This window comes from Sceloporus undulatus, chromosome 1 (assembly GCF_019175285.1).
Source record: "Sceloporus undulatus isolate JIND9_A2432 ecotype Alabama chromosome 1, SceUnd_v1.1, whole genome shotgun sequence".
In the NCBI taxonomy this organism is placed as follows: domain Eukaryota; kingdom Metazoa; phylum Chordata; class Lepidosauria; order Squamata; family Phrynosomatidae; genus Sceloporus; species Sceloporus undulatus.
In genome coordinates, this window is record NC_056522.1 from 79,325,380 (window position 1) to 79,341,061 (window position 15,682).

Here is a 15,682-nt window from a genome sequence, read left to right on the forward strand (position 1 = left end):
GCATTCAACAAAATCTAAGAGTGTGTCTACACTACACAGTTATAGCAGTATGATACTGCTTTAGCTATCATATCGTCATTCTATATAACTCGGGAATTTCTATTTTGAGAAGGTAGTTAGCATCCTGTTGTAGCAAGTTTTAGTTCAAGGAAGTGCAGTACAGCTCTTCAGCATAGGATGGAGCAATGAGAGTTAAAGTAGTATAAAACTGCAGACACACTCTTAGGCTGCATCCATACTGCAGAAATAATCTAGGATGACATCACTTTAACTGCCTTGGCTCAATGATATGGAATCCTGGAAACTGTAGTTTGTTGTGGGAGCAGAGCTTTCTGGTAGAGAGGGCTAAATGTCTCACAAAACTATAATGCCCATAGCATTGTGTCATGGCAGCTGAAGCTGTGTCAGCCTGGATTATTTCTGCAGTGTGGATGCACTCCTAAACTGATAAATTAATTCCCTTGTCTTGAAAATGTTTTCCATGCTATTTCTTATGGATTGGGGTTCAAGCTGTTGTATTAGGATTGTATCAATTAGTCTTGTCCACCTATGGCCTTTTTGAGTGGAATGGGGAGAAGTGATCTTTGAGCAGACTTCTCACACCATCAAAACCTGTTTGGAAACTCTCTGAAGTAGATTTCGGGAAGGGAGCATGATCTGCAAGGGAAGATCATCTTGTGCCTCATTGAATTACACCCGTAATTTATTGTTTACATTTTAACTGGTTTGTGTTAGTTTTATGATACCGTCTTGGATTCTGTTTGGATTCTTTTATTTTTTAATGTATTTAATGTATACTGTAATATCACAAGCTTTCTGGTGTACGCTGTGCCCGCCAATAGGTGGCATATAAAATAAATAAATATTTAGATAAGATTAATACCTTGCTCACCTCTCACCATTTCAACAGGTCTTTCTTATTTGCTGTCAAGGATCAACAGTGCATTACTTTGGCTGATAATACCAAAACAACAGTTGTGTTCAGAAGGGCAGATGTAACTCTCTTTGAAAAAAGAAGTAAGTATGTAGATGTGGATATTATTATAGATTTGCCGCGCCTTATGTAGGATAATATATTTTATAAAATCTTATAGGGTGAGGTTGCCAACTGAGACAATTTGAAATTGAGTTATTGGGGGGCTTTTTAATCAAAGGAGAAGTGGCCTAATGGGAAAAAGCAATTATGACTGTTAAGACCCTACTGTTAGTAATTTCAGTCTTGACCTGCCATAAATATAGGATGTCCATTTCCAAAGCAGACATTTTATGTACCTGATATTATTTGTTTTGTGGGCCAAATCATATTGGTAATTTTTACTGGGAAAATAGCTTGGGAGCTATGGCACTGATAGGATTTGTCCTGCTCTTGTGATAGCTATTAATATAGTACTTTAAATCAAGGGAGGACAAATGCAGCCCATGGGTCCTCAAATGCCTTCTAGGCATCATGGAGGGCATTTTGTCATATTTCCAACACACGCCCCAAACCATTTTAGGCCCAGGAAAGGTAAGTTTGTACAACATAAACTGAGCAGAAATTACTATTCCTCTCTTCCTGTCATTAAACAAGATCTCTCCCAGACCTAAAATGACTTTGGCCCCCTGAATCATGGAAAAAATACCCTCCACATCCCCTGAAGGTTAAAATTATTTTTGTGGAGGGTAGGTGCAGTAGGGACCTGGCTCTCCAAGATCTCCTGGAAGGCTAAATTAGTCCCTCAACCACCATAGTTTGCCCTTGCTTACAAGAGTTTTTCTCGTAAAAAAAAAAAAAAGAAATCTGTGTGCTTGTATGTGTATTTCTAAGTTCCTTATATGCTTTGAAACAATACCTTTGTCTCACCTAAGCAGAGTGTAGGAAAGAAGGCCACACAACTCCCACAATCCCCAAGCTATGATATCGCCATGGCCAGTGGCTACCCTGACTGAATGATGCTTGAAGTTTACAATTAAAAAAATAAAATTACTTTCCCAAGTTCTGTATCTGAGTACATCAGTCCCTGCCAAATCATCAAAAAAAATCCTATCACTTTTTAAAAATTAATAAAGAATATTTTTTTTTAAATCCTGTCACTTAATTCTAAGTAGAGTACGGTATATGAATTGCATCAATGTTTATTCAATGAGTCAGTCTGTAGGTATATCCCATTAATTCATTGGGTCAATGCTAGTTGTGACTAAGGATGCACCTACACTGTAGAAATAATACAGTTTGACACAACTTTAACTGCCATGGCTCCATCCCTCAGAATCCTAGGAGTTGTAGTCTGGTGAGGCACCAGCAGAGAAGGCTAAAGACCTTGTAAAACTACAAATCCAAGGATTACATCAAATGACGCTACAGCACATAAAGTGGTGTCAAGCTGCATTCTTTCTATGGTGTAAATGCATCCTCAGAAAGAGTTAGGCCTATGAGTATTAGGTGAAGCCAGTTTTATTCTAGAATCTGATGGTATTGGTACATCCAGGCCCATGGACTATTGCTGAGAGAATGTAATGGTTTCTGAGAATACTGTATGGATCTTGGCCGTTTTTGAATTAGAATTTGGAAGGTTATCGCATCAGTGCCTGAAACGTTTCTATTCTGTTCCCAAAACGTTTCAAGATGTAACGTTATGGGAACGGATATTATCGCATTCGAAAATGTAAAGCGTTCCGAGAACGTAACGGGAACACAATTTACCGCATTTGTCCTTATAGGAAGCGTGATAAGAATGAGAACGTTTCAATATTTGCACATGCGTATTTGTAACAGTGTATTCTTGTTCATGAGTACCACATACACAGAACAAAAGGCTTTTACAAGGAGATATTTGTGCAAACACAACCTAATCTTTTTATATACAAGATACATATAGACACACACACACACACACACACACATGTATACACACATATAGTCTGCAATCTATATATACAAATATATATATATATATATATATATATATATATGTATATATGTGTTGTAATTATTTTATTATATTATTCATATTCTATTTTGTATATATTACATATTTAAAATATGTATATTGTATATATATTGTATGTATACTTTTAGACACACACACACACATATATAAATGTTATACATATACATAAACATAGGGTTGCCATCCCTGGGGACCTCAAAACTGGGAAAATGTAGGACAATGTTTTAAAATGTAGCACTTTTTAAAAAAAATTTCCTGGCCAGGAAATTTTAAAAAGAAGGTCCTACATTTTTAAACCTTGTCCAGGGCCAGGCTAGAGCTGGGGAGACAACCTCTCTCAAGCTCCAGCCAGGCTTTGGAGGACTCTGCAATCGAGGAGCCCCATCCAGAGCCAGGCTGGAACTGGGGAGACAGCCTCTCTCAAGCTCCAGCCAGGCTTTGGAGGACTCTGCAGTCGAGGAGCCCCAGCCAGGGCCAGGCTAGAGCTTGGGAAACAGAATGCAGGGAGGGAAGTCCTTTCAGCCAATCACAACAAGGCAGAACATGGGAACAGAAGTAAGAACGGATTACATTACCGCTCTGACATTTCTTGGACCGTTTTAAAAACATTTCCACAAGCTTGGATCACTTTCTTATCCGTTCCCTCCGAGGAACACATATGGAACACTTTGAGGGGTATGCAGAACCCGATGGGAACCCGATGGGGACAAAAACGTGCGGTAAAGTTGAAAGTGTTCCGTTCCAATCGGGTTCCAAAAATGTTCTCGGAACGCGATGCGATAAACTCCATAGTAAAACAATCAAAACACACTGAAGCAACCATAGAACTAGCACACCAGTGCAAAATCCACTGAGCAAGGATCCTCATGTTCTGTTCTTTAGTTAAGGCATGGGTCATGTAAGCTGAGACCTTGACATTTTTCATTCCCACTTTAAGGCTGCCACCAAATACTGAGCTGGGTTTTCCTAGAGTGGGTGATAAAGGAATGGCTAAGAAAGTAGCAGATGTTTCCTGTAGGAGGACACTTGGCAGTGACTTTTTCATTTGTTCTTTTGCACTGGTATTAGGGTTCAAATGTTGAACAATGTTAGGACCCAGATTTAGTATCCTTTAATGTAGCATTGACTATAGATACCTAGTGGATCTGTAGTTGTGCTTCCTGGGTTATGGGGCATAAGAATTATAAAGAAGTTTATTAGTTCTTTCAATTTTTTCTAAGTTTGCAAGTCAGAAATTACGAGCGTTTATACTGCAGTTCTTTCATATGACTTGAGAATCCGTTTCCCAACACTCCTTCACACCTAGTAAAAGGAGACGTTGGTTATTATATTTGCATCTCATGCCCCATATATTGTGTTACCAATGAATATTTTAAGTGACACCATTGGTGCACTTAATGAAAAACAGCAAAACAAGCTTTTCAGTAAGGTTTATTTTTATACACTGCGTATCAACCAACTGTCATGATTTGGCTGGGACAATCCCTATTAATCTCTTGTCATCCCCCTCTTTCAGCTGATTTTAAAATGTTCCAGTTTCTCTTTCCTCACCTCACTTTCCCATTACCTCAGCAGCTGCAAACTGAATTCAAAGTGCAAAAGCAGTTTGCACTCAATGTATTTATTTTTATTTTTATTCATTAAAATATTTATCAAAATATTCAGGAAGGCTTACAAAAAGCATTAAAACAAGTTACATAATTTTAAAAAATAAAAACATATTAAACTTCAGGAATAAGTTATGAACACATTTAATTCCAATTAGCAGATATTATAATAACTCTCACTACAGGACTCAGTAGTGAACTAATCTTTCTTTGCCTATGTGCAGTTAGAACAGGGTCTCAGCCTTTCCTGGATTCTGCTTCAAGCATTTCTTACTCTCTATAGCAGCGAGGACAGTTCAAGAGAACAGTTTGTTTTTTTGATACATAGAAGATGTCCTTGCATTATATTTAAGTCACGGTAGGAATCATAGAGGTTTCCAGATGTTGTTAGATTGCTATTCTCAACAGGAATAGCAATCATAGCCAGTAGTGTGGGAAGCTTCAGTCCAGTAACATTTGGAGGGCCACATGACTCACACCCATGGCATAAGCAAAGGAGGCTGCATTATATTCTATTCTTCAAAGTCTTGGGGAAGGATCCAGTTTGTACATACAAAATAAAACACAACTAGTCAGTTGTTTGACTACATTTGGTTACAGTGAGGTTGATGTAAACAACATACATCTTCTGATGCTTGATCATACTACTTGATCATGACAAGGTATGTATAGAAGACAATGACATCTGAATGCCCTGCAAAATCTGTGAGTGAGGCAAAATGCTCTCCCAGAACACCACTCTCCTGATCTTCAAAACAGCCTGTCGAGACCACTCACAAGTTTTTCTTTTCTTTTTTGAGTTAACAGGCCTAGGAGATTATTGCGTTTAATTTAAAGTGATTTATCCCTAATGGGATAAAGTCACATTTATTTTTAAAAGAGGTGTTATTGCACTCAGCTGCTGCCAGGCGAGTGCAACCCAGATGCAGCCCAGATCCCATCCACACTTATCCAGCAGCTTTTCAAAAATGGGAGCTTGCTGGATAAAAGTCACTTTAAATAGAATGTGATAATCTCCCAGTTACTGACCTCCTGATTGTATTGGATTTCTACCTAAAATATACAAATACACAGATATTAAGGTAAATCTGTAGTCACCATCATTTAAAAAAAGGATACAGATAGGAACTTTTCCCCATGCACATGTTTCCTCCTGGTTCATTGGAGGAGGCAGATTCTATATATATATATATATATATATATATATATATATATATATATCAGGCAGAGCCAGTGACAGCTGTTGGCTTCCTTATCGGGATGCAGTGATCCTGCTCAGTTAATTCCAGATTTTAAAAAAGCTATCCAAAGTGCTGAACTTTATCCCCTTTAAAAAGAATGTGTTGCACTCCCCATATGTGAGCCACCAGCTGTCACTACACAGAGATGGGCTTCCCATTGTAGTCAGGGCTGTAGAATCTGTAGTGTCTCTAGATGCTGTTGAGTTTCACGCCCCAGCAGCCTGAGCAGCTGAGAGGTATGCCAGAGGTAGTAGTCATCAGTGTACAGAGTGCTACAAGTTCCCCATCCTTGACTGAAGTGAATGAGGAGGCTCCTAGGCATTGGGTTGGGGTGCACACAGTGCTGATGCATTTTCTTGATGGTGGTGCTTTTATGTAGCACAGGTTGAGTCTCCCCTGTTCAGTATTCCAAAATGCAAAATATTCCAAAAACCAAAACGTCTTTCATAAGTGCCTGAGATAGGGACACCTTTGCTTTCTGATGGTCCGATGTACATAAACTTTATTTCATACACAAAATTATTTAAAATATTATATATAATATGTATATAAGGGGTATATGAAACATAAATGAATTATGTGTTTCGGCTTGGGTCTCACCTGTAAGATATCTCATTATGTATGTATATGTAAACACAGGTATTTCAAAATCAAATAAATAAATAAACCAGAAATCCCAAACACCTCTGGTCCCAAGCATTTTGGACAAGTGAGAGTAAAATTGTGGCAGCAATAACAATAAATACATAAATGAATAAATGTGTTTCTTTTCAGTTTATCTACTTGAATGCAGAAGAGGAAATGGATATGACTACCGAGGAACAGAATCTAAAACTCAGGGAGGTGTAGCATGCCAGAAATGGGCAGACAAGAATCCTCACGTACCTAAGTATGACTTTTTCCCATTGGAGTGAGAGTTGCTTCCTGTTTTATGCAGCACGGCAGGTTTATAGATGTTTGACTTGAATTTTCTAGGCTGAGGCAAACCATCCATTCTAGACACATAAAAAAGAATGTAACTCTTTATCATAAATTGTTTGGTAATCAATATTTGGATTTAGAGACATTTCTTTTGCTGTTTCTCTGTTGTTCTTCATCTAATTTGGTAATAATCTAATTAAAGAAGAAGAAGAAGATGTGTGCATCACATTTGTCCTCATGAGTCAAATGGCCAGACAAGGTAACATTTATGTTCTTCCTGACTGCATTGTCAGTCATGGGTGACAAAAAGATTATTCAGAACCTGCATTGGTCTACTGGCAAGCTCTCGGTGACAATAATTTATGGATGTTAAAGGGAATTCAATGAAAACTGGATTACTAACCTGCTATTTAGATAGGATGGGCAAGCAGCTATTCATTACTCAACATTTAATTAGTGTGTGCTTTATAATCTTCACAAAAATGTTTGTCATATTATGAATTAACTTTTTTTAGCTTGTGCCCATTGCAAGAACATATTGGACCAATTTTATAAAACTTTGTGATACATCTGTGGCAAAACAGATAATTCAGACCACACCTAGACATCATGCAGGAGAAGTAGAAGCCTATATCGCCTCCTTTTCCCCATGGTAATATCTACTACTACAGACTTATGAGCTTCAAAAGATTCCTCTGGGAGGTTGTAGCCACACTGCACAGTTATACCAATTTGATATCACCTTTCATACCATGACACCATCCTATGAAATCCTGGGATTTTTAGTTAGAGATATAGTAAGAAATGTGCACTCTCCTGAACTGCACCAACCAGGGATTGCTAGCAGAAGATTTACGTACCTCACAAAACTGCAGATCCCTGGATTCCATAGAATGGAGGCATGGCTGTTGAAATGACAAGAAAGCACTAAAATTGCATAATGTGGATACACTTCTAGACTGCAGCTCCTGGACTCCCACAGTAAGCATGCTGGCTGAGGAGGTTCTCAGGTTTGTAGCCCAAGAAAGTAACTTTTCCAAGCCTTCAAAATTGTGACATTGACATAGTGTGAGTTCCTCTGCCTCTGAACATGGCAAAGCCAGTGGGGGAAAATCACAATGAGATGATGCCATATAACAGTAATATTGTAATACTATTACATCTTACTCACTTCCATTTCACAGTGAGAAATGTTAGGATAGTAGTTATCAGGGTGTGATTTCCTTTGAGAAGAGGGATTTGCTGACTTCTGGCATTTTTGTAACATTTGATTTATTTGCAATTACTCAAGCAGAGCATAGGTGGAGGCACACTCCTTAAGGAGTTTCACAAGCAACAAATCCACTTTGTACATGAGAAGCCCAAAGACATGGAGGAATCAATATACATTCCCTTCCCAAATGCCTTGGCTAGTAATTGAATTCAAATTCTAATTCAGTTATTAGATCACTTCATTTACACAGAAAAGTAAAGTACCACATGTAAGAAATTTCTTTAACTTTGCTTTTTACTAGTTACTCACCTAGAACTCACCCGAATGCATCACTGGAAGAAAACTACTGTAGGAATCCTGATAATGATGTAAAAGGTCCCTGGTGTTACACCACAGATCCTGAAAAAAGATACGATTATTGTAGCATCCCAGAATGTGAAGGTAGGTTTGCAAAGAACAGAGTGTTATATTTTCAAGGCGATTTTTAAAACAGTATACAGGTGTCACTCTTTTAAGAATGAAGGAATCCGTTTTCCTCATCAGCAGTGTGAACATTATTTACAAAAATAATGGCCATGATCTTGCATGGATTATAAAGTTCTGCCAGGTGTATGAAGCCTTGCCCTCCTTCCTTGCATACTTTATCTGTTTTCTGGCTGGGCATCCCACCCCACAGCCAGGGAAGGATGGAGGGAGGATGAGGGACCAACTACAGTGAGAAAAGGCATCCTCCTGGACCAACTGGCTGCAGGAACAGAGTCGGCTGGGTGCCTGACTGCCCCTTGTCCATCTCTTGTTCTCTCCAGCCAAAAATAAGTAGGTGGCTTGGGTAAGGAAGCTGTATTTCTTCATCCACACAATAAAAAGGACATATCTCAAAGTAACTCTCAGTCAGCCTTTTGTATGTCACTTACAGGATGCCAGCCTTTGTTAGCAAATATGGTAAAAACATATTTTTATAATGCAGTCTTACTCTTCTGAGTATTATTACCAGTGTAAGATACAAAGACAACAGGTATTGGACTGTTTAGCAGTAATCATAAGCTAACTGATAGTTATCCAAGTAAGGTTGAGATAATCTGATAGTTGATGTTGTTGTTGGTGGTGGTGTGCACTTTCAAGTCGTTTCTGACTTATGGAGATCCTAAGGTGAACCTATCGTGGGCGCAGAGTATGTGATTTGTCCAAGATCATCCAGTGAGTTTCCATGGCTAAGCAGGGAATCAAACTCTGATCTCTAGAGTTGTAGCCCAACACTCAAACCACTACACTATGATAGCTCTTATCTGTGATTACAGGAGTGCAGTGGTGTAGTGGTTTGAGTGTTGGACTAGGATTTTGGGAGACCAGGGTTCAAATCCCTGCTCAGCCATGGAAACCTACTGGGTGAGCTTTGACAGGTCAGAATTTCTCAGCCTGAGGAAAAGGCAAAGGTAAATAATATGAACTCTCAGGTGGAAGGCTTTTGCACCTATGTAAGATAAAATTAGAAACAGGATCACTGACCAGAAGCAGCTCACCCATGCCATTTTTTTTCTTTTATAAAAATCAGGTTTTCTCATCCTGTAGGCTTTCAGGAGTCGTGGTTTGGTAGTTTTTAGGATTGCTTCTCTCAACACAGCTCCAAAGCCCTCAAAGAGAAAAGAGAACCAGAAGTAGATGTCTAGCTACTTCTTGTTCTGAACTTTTTTTAAGTTGAGGGGCTTTGGAGGACTTTCCAGTTGCCCATTTCATTGTAAAACAAGTAGGGGAAAGGAGGATTTAAGTTCCATGATATATCCTAGAACTGTATTATATTGTACCTATTCTGAATTGGTGTGTGCAAAGTGTGACCTGTAGACCACATGCAGGCCCCAGGGCTACCCACTAGGGATAGTCACCCCAAATACTGTACACCCAAATGGGCATGGGGGAAATTTTGCCACTTTTTTGGCCCCCATGAGAGGCCTTTTCAGGAAATATGAAATGAACTGGAAGTGACTTCTATTCACTTTTGGTAGCTAAAAAAGGTCTCTCATGGGCCTAAAAAGGTTCAAAGGGACTTTAAAACATGGCAGAAATACCCCCACATTCCCTAGAGGGTGTTTCAGGGCAAAATCTTACTTTATATTTTTAGTGAGGGGACACGGGATGTGCAACCTTCCAAAGTCTCTAGGGGGGAGTAATGTCCCCCCCCCACCTCCTATAGTTGCCAACTCTGTTTTAAAGTACAGGAAAGCCCTGCCTTTTGACATCCCATTATCTGATGATTCGCTGTTTTGACACTTGCAAATTAAGAACATGTTCCATTAATCCGAGGAGGAGTCTGCTCTTTTGTCAGTTCTTCTTGCTTATGGAAATTTGCTTGGGATTGACTATGCATGTGTGTGCTATTTGCAAAGCGGGCTGAGATGGAGGAAAGGCACCAAACTGACTGAGGAGTTTATCACACGAGGGAAACCCCATGCAAAAACGGGATTTAAAAGCTGAAAAAATCCCACAAAAGTGGGTTGATTTTCACACACTTCATTGTTAAACTGGTGTTAATCTGAATGGAAAGTAGACAAAAGCTACTCCTTTTTACTTTCAGGATTTTCCAAAAGTGAAAAGGAGTGGCTTTTGTCTACTTTCCGTTTACTTTCTGTCCAGATTAACACCACTTTAGCAACAATGTTGTGTGAAAATCAAACCGCTTTTGTGGTGTTTTTTTTCTGATTTAAACCCCCGTTTTGCATGTGATTTTCCTCATATGATCACCTCCTGAGAGACTTTGCAAGGAGTGTATGGACAAGCAGGAATTACCAAACAAGCCACCGTAATTCCCTTTTCTTCCCTACGCGGGTTCTGCTTTTTGACCAATTCCAGTTGTTGACAGTCCTGCAATCTGTAACCCATTGGAAAAGGAGGGGCTTCGGGGACGTAGCCAGGATTTTAGGAAGGGGGGGGGGTCCAGACTAAGTGCCACCATTATATTGGGGCTTAGGCGCAGCAGCGCAGCAGCACACACCATTCATTTTTCTAATAGAAGGGGGGGATCTGGACCCCAAGACCCCCCCCTTGGCTACGTCCCTGGGGGCTTCCTGTACAGGCATACCTCTGTAAACAATACCTCTTGTAAAGAGGCTGGTTTTTTTACAAAATCCTTTTTATGCCTACGTAGCCCCCCTTTCCTCCTGGTCCTCTATCCAGCTGGATGTTTTTTTAACAACGTAAAATAAAGGAGGGCTGGGTAAACAGTCTGCTGGTGTTAGGTTGCAGCAGTTGTCTGCAGTAACCAATGCAATAAAGCTTGAGTTGGAAAAGAATGGGAGTCTGCTCTAGCCAATCCTTCTGTAACTGGGTCCACTTACCTACAGCAGACAAGGTAAAAAGCATCTACCCCTCACTGAGCATAAGTGAACAGCAAAACAGAAGAAAAGAGGAGAGTACAGTGGTACCTCGGGATACGAAACACCCAGGTTACGAAATTTCCGGGATACGAAAAAATCCCATTGGAAATAATTGTTCCAGGTTACGAATTTTTTTCGGGTTACGAAAAAATTTTTTGGTGCTTTTCGGCGCTTTTTTGCACGAAACGCGGCTTTTCCCCATTAGCGCCTATGGCAATTCGGCTTACGAAGGCTTTTCGGGTTACGAAAGCGGCCGCGGAACGAATTAATTTCGTAACCCGAGGGAGCAGTGTAACTGGCCCCTCCAGGTATCCCCCAGCATATTGAAAAAGCATAGACCTGTACTTTTGGCCACTAAAACAGAAATAAGAAAAGAGTGGAGACTGGTGAACACAGAAGTCATCCCTGGATGCATTTTGAAAGAAGGCTTCAAATGTTCTCAAGAAGATTCAAAATGTTTTTGTTTACTAATGCAGGACTAACCTGACATGGTTGTTTCATTTCACTTATGCATATTGTTCATTTCAAGTGAAAAGTGTGAGGAAACATGTTGAATTGCTCTTCTTTTTTGTAACATGGGAACCTATGCTTGTTCTTTCCATGTTATTTCTGTCGTTGGTACCAAAGCTTCTTTTAAAGAAAGAAGGCCTCGGAACACATCTAGTTTGTTAACTGAAGCTCCATACAGATAGGCCAAAATAAAGCTGCTTCAGGTCACTTTGGAGGAATGCTGTTTAATGATGCATGCGTACTAAGAGTTCGTAAGCCACACCAAAGCCACACTCCAGTCCTTATGGGCCATGAGATATACCAGTATTGTACTTTTTTTATTAAATTGCCAGCTGCCTTAAGTCCCAATTTGGGGGGGGGGGGGGGGGGGGGATTTAAATGATGATGATGGTGATGATATCTATTACCCAGAAGATAAAACATAACTCTAATAAGATGAATCTTCATTATTCATATTTATATATATATATATATTACACTTGCAGAGCAGTGTATGTACTGCAGTGGAGAAAACTATCAAGGCAAAGTTTCCCAAACAGAATCTGGGCTTCAGTGCCAACCATGGGCTTCTCAAGAACCTCATTCTCATGGATACCTCCCTGCAAAGTGAGTACTCTTAAATCTCAGAAGTGAGGTCATTGGTCTTCATGACTAATAATAATAGCAGTGATGACGGATGGCGAAGATGATAATGATGATGATGATGTACCAGAATGAGACACAGCAGGGATGTGGGAGGAAAAAGAAAGGGTGTGCTCACTATGGGGCACCTGAAAACTGTAGACAGAAATGATTTGTAATAATTATGCCGTATCATCACTGGATATTCTATACTCCAGAAAAGCCTTCTGCACAAGTTTCATGGAAAATGAATAGAACCTTTATAAGACTTGAGGATGTATGGAGATGTAGGGTAGATCAAAGGTTTGGAAAAATTACTTTCTTGGGACTTTAACTACCAGAATTTCTCAGCCACAGGTCTGGCTACAGGGTTCAGAGAGCTGTGGTCCAAAAAAGGTAACCCTTTCCAGTTCTTCCATGAAAGGGAGCACTACGTGTTACAGTCTTTGACATGTACATATGGGTAAATCCTAAGACTTCAGACCTAAATGTCTGGAAGTTTGCATTTTAGACCATTGACTTTGCTATTGCTTTGCTATAGAAAATCCTACTTTCAGGCAGAATGGTAAAATGGAAGACCTCTGCCTAAGAATTTAGACACCCAGTGCCAGTCAAACTAGACAATACTGAGATTGTGTCTTAGGCAGCTACCTATGTTCCTTGAGGAGATGCAATCTTCAATACTCAACCAAGAGAAACTTCAGCTTTCTTATCTAATGTTCAGTTTTCCAGAAAAGAATCTGAGGTCAAATTACTGCCGTAATCCTGATGGGGAGCCTCGCCCTTGGTGTTTCACCACCAGCCCAACTAAACGCTGGGAATTTTGTAACATTCCACGGTGCAGTAAGTTTTATTTGGGTTAAGTATGGCAGACTGATTGTAATGACATAGTAATAATATTTTATTTCTTTTGGTGGGGAGAAAAAAAACCTGTTGAATTTTGGTTCAAATAGAAAGGGCTTGGGGGACTTTTTCTCTTGTAAAAAAATCTTGTTGATGGGCTACCCACAGGCAAGTCATTGGAACAGGATGATCGGCCTTTGGTCTGCTTCAACATGGCTCTTCTTCTGCTCTTGTCACTAAACTAGAGTGACTGTTCCATTAGAAGCAAAAAATGGTTTTGGCTGGCTTGCTTCCTGTTGTATATTCTGAAGATGGTGACTTCATGCACTTTCTTGATATAGCTACGCCTGCACCAATCTCTACGGTTGGGCGTCAGTGTCTTGAGAGAAATGGAGAAAATTATCGAGGGAAAATTTTTGTGACCGAATCTGGAACAACGTGCCAGTCCTGGGCAGCTCAAGAACCTCACAAACACGCTAGAACCCCAGAAAACTATCCTTGCAAGTATGTGAAACATATCCATTGTTGCTGGGTTTTTACAGTTCTAAAGATGAGTTAATAATGTGAGTAATATGACACATTTGAGAGGCCTTGGTTCAGATATCTCCTTACCATCTATTTTGCATCTTGCCCACCAGGGAACGTTGGGAGAGGGTGGAGAGTTAGACAAGTTTCACACTTCATTCAGAGAATTATGTTGTGTAAATCCAATCTCAAAGTTCATCTTGATTGCTGACACCACAATGGGAGGTATCACACTGTAGTTTCCATATCTCCTTTCCTTCTTAAGGCAGGGTGGATGGGAAGTAAACTTGTGGTACCTTTAAGACTTAAAATAATATTTCAGCTTAAACTTTGTGACATAGGGGTAAACAATATAGCCATGCAAGAAAAGTTTCCAATTTGGACCAGAACTCAGAATTCCTAAACCATTATGGCCTAGATGTAGTTCAAAAGGGATTTTTTTTCAAGCTGTGGTTATGAATTTGCTAACTAGAATTCACTGTGTTTTTGACTTCTATGGAAATTTTGTGATGTAATGTGTTTTGGCATCTTTCAACACAGTGCTGTAAAAGCAGGTGCAAGGTTCATGTTGGATTTCAGCTGCGGAATTTATACCAAGTTTCATTCTGTAGTTTAAACAGTACAGACAAATACAACATTAAAGTGAAATTTAAATAACAAAGGTTCCCCCATAAAATTAATGTGGAGATTTCAAGTATCAGTTGTTTCTGTGTGCATTCTGTTTCAGAGGTTTAGAAGAAAACTACTGTAGAAACCCTGATGGAGAGACAAAGCCATGGTGCTATACCACTGATTCCAATAAACGATGGGAATACTGTAATATTCCTAGTTGTGATGGTCCTGCTATAGCGACTGGTAAGAACATTGGTGATAGATCTGTATAGAACATTTTACACTCCAAAAGCTAAACAAGTATTAGAAGTAAATATATTTTTGTAGGTTGCCTTGGATCCCAGCCTGGGAGAAAGATGCAATATAAATAGTGTGATAGATGGATGGATGCCTTGCAAATATTAAGTGTGACAAATTTGGTTATGACCGTTCAGCTGAGTTTTTGCAAATGGTGTCAGGCAAATGTGGAATAAATTCATCCTACATTTTTTATTATATGCTGTGTTTTCAACAGCTATTTTATTACACTGATTTCAATTATTGCATTTTGCTGTTGTTAATCTCTTCGTAAGGGATAGACTGAGTTAACAGTGAAAATAAAATAAGTCTGAAGGACTACACTCTTGAAAATCATTTAGCAGGAAGGGATGCTAGTGGACTGAGACCAACATTCTTCTGAATAAACATGCTTAGGATAGCTGCTTTTTGCTATGAGGTAAAACAAGATGCACTAGACCAACAAGAGATAAATTAGGATTGGTCTGTCAATGCTGCAGTAAACTTCCTCAGTATACCAATTTTGTCTGATTTCAGAAGTTAAGCAGGGTCAGGCCCAGTTAATACTTAGCTGGAAAATTGATAGATGATAGTTTATGAGGAGGTGTTTGCTTTGTTGTGGGAGGGGTTGTTTCTGACTTATGGTGACCCTAAGGTGAACCTGCACTGGGGTGGGTTTTTTGGCCAATATTTGTTCAGAGAGAGGTTACCTTTGCCTTCCTCTGAGGCTGAGAGAGTGTGACTTGCCCAAGGTCACCCACTGAATTTCCATGGCTGAGGAGGGATTTAAACCCTGGTCTCCCTGACTTGTACTCCAATACACAGACCACTAAACCATGCTGGGGAGGAAAAAAAATCCTGCCTGAAACCCCAGACAGCTGCTGCCAGTCAGAGTTAATAATAATAAAATAGATGGATCCAGTATTAGGCTGCTTCCTAATCTGAGTATTATACTGCCAGAAAAAGTGAACCAACAACAATCAAGAATGGGGAGGCTATCAATCAATGCAAAGAG

General features: G+C 39.6%; 1 protein-coding gene across 1 annotated transcript in view; it reads left to right on the forward strand.

Moving 5' to 3' along the window:
• Positions 1-15,682, forward strand: part of PLG (plasminogen) — a 50,269-nt gene that overhangs the window by 11,782 nt on the left and 22,805 nt on the right. The window contains exons 3-9 of the mRNA XM_042450605.1: positions 911-1,017; positions 6,553-6,667; positions 8,214-8,353; positions 12,276-12,396; positions 13,136-13,254; positions 13,596-13,758; positions 14,507-14,634. Of these exons, the coding sequence (XP_042306539.1) occupies positions 911-1,017; positions 6,553-6,667; positions 8,214-8,353; positions 12,276-12,396; positions 13,136-13,254; positions 13,596-13,758; positions 14,507-14,634 (893 nt within the window). The remainder of the gene's footprint in view (positions 1-910; positions 1,018-6,552; positions 6,668-8,213; positions 8,354-12,275; positions 12,397-13,135; positions 13,255-13,595; positions 13,759-14,506; positions 14,635-15,682) is intronic.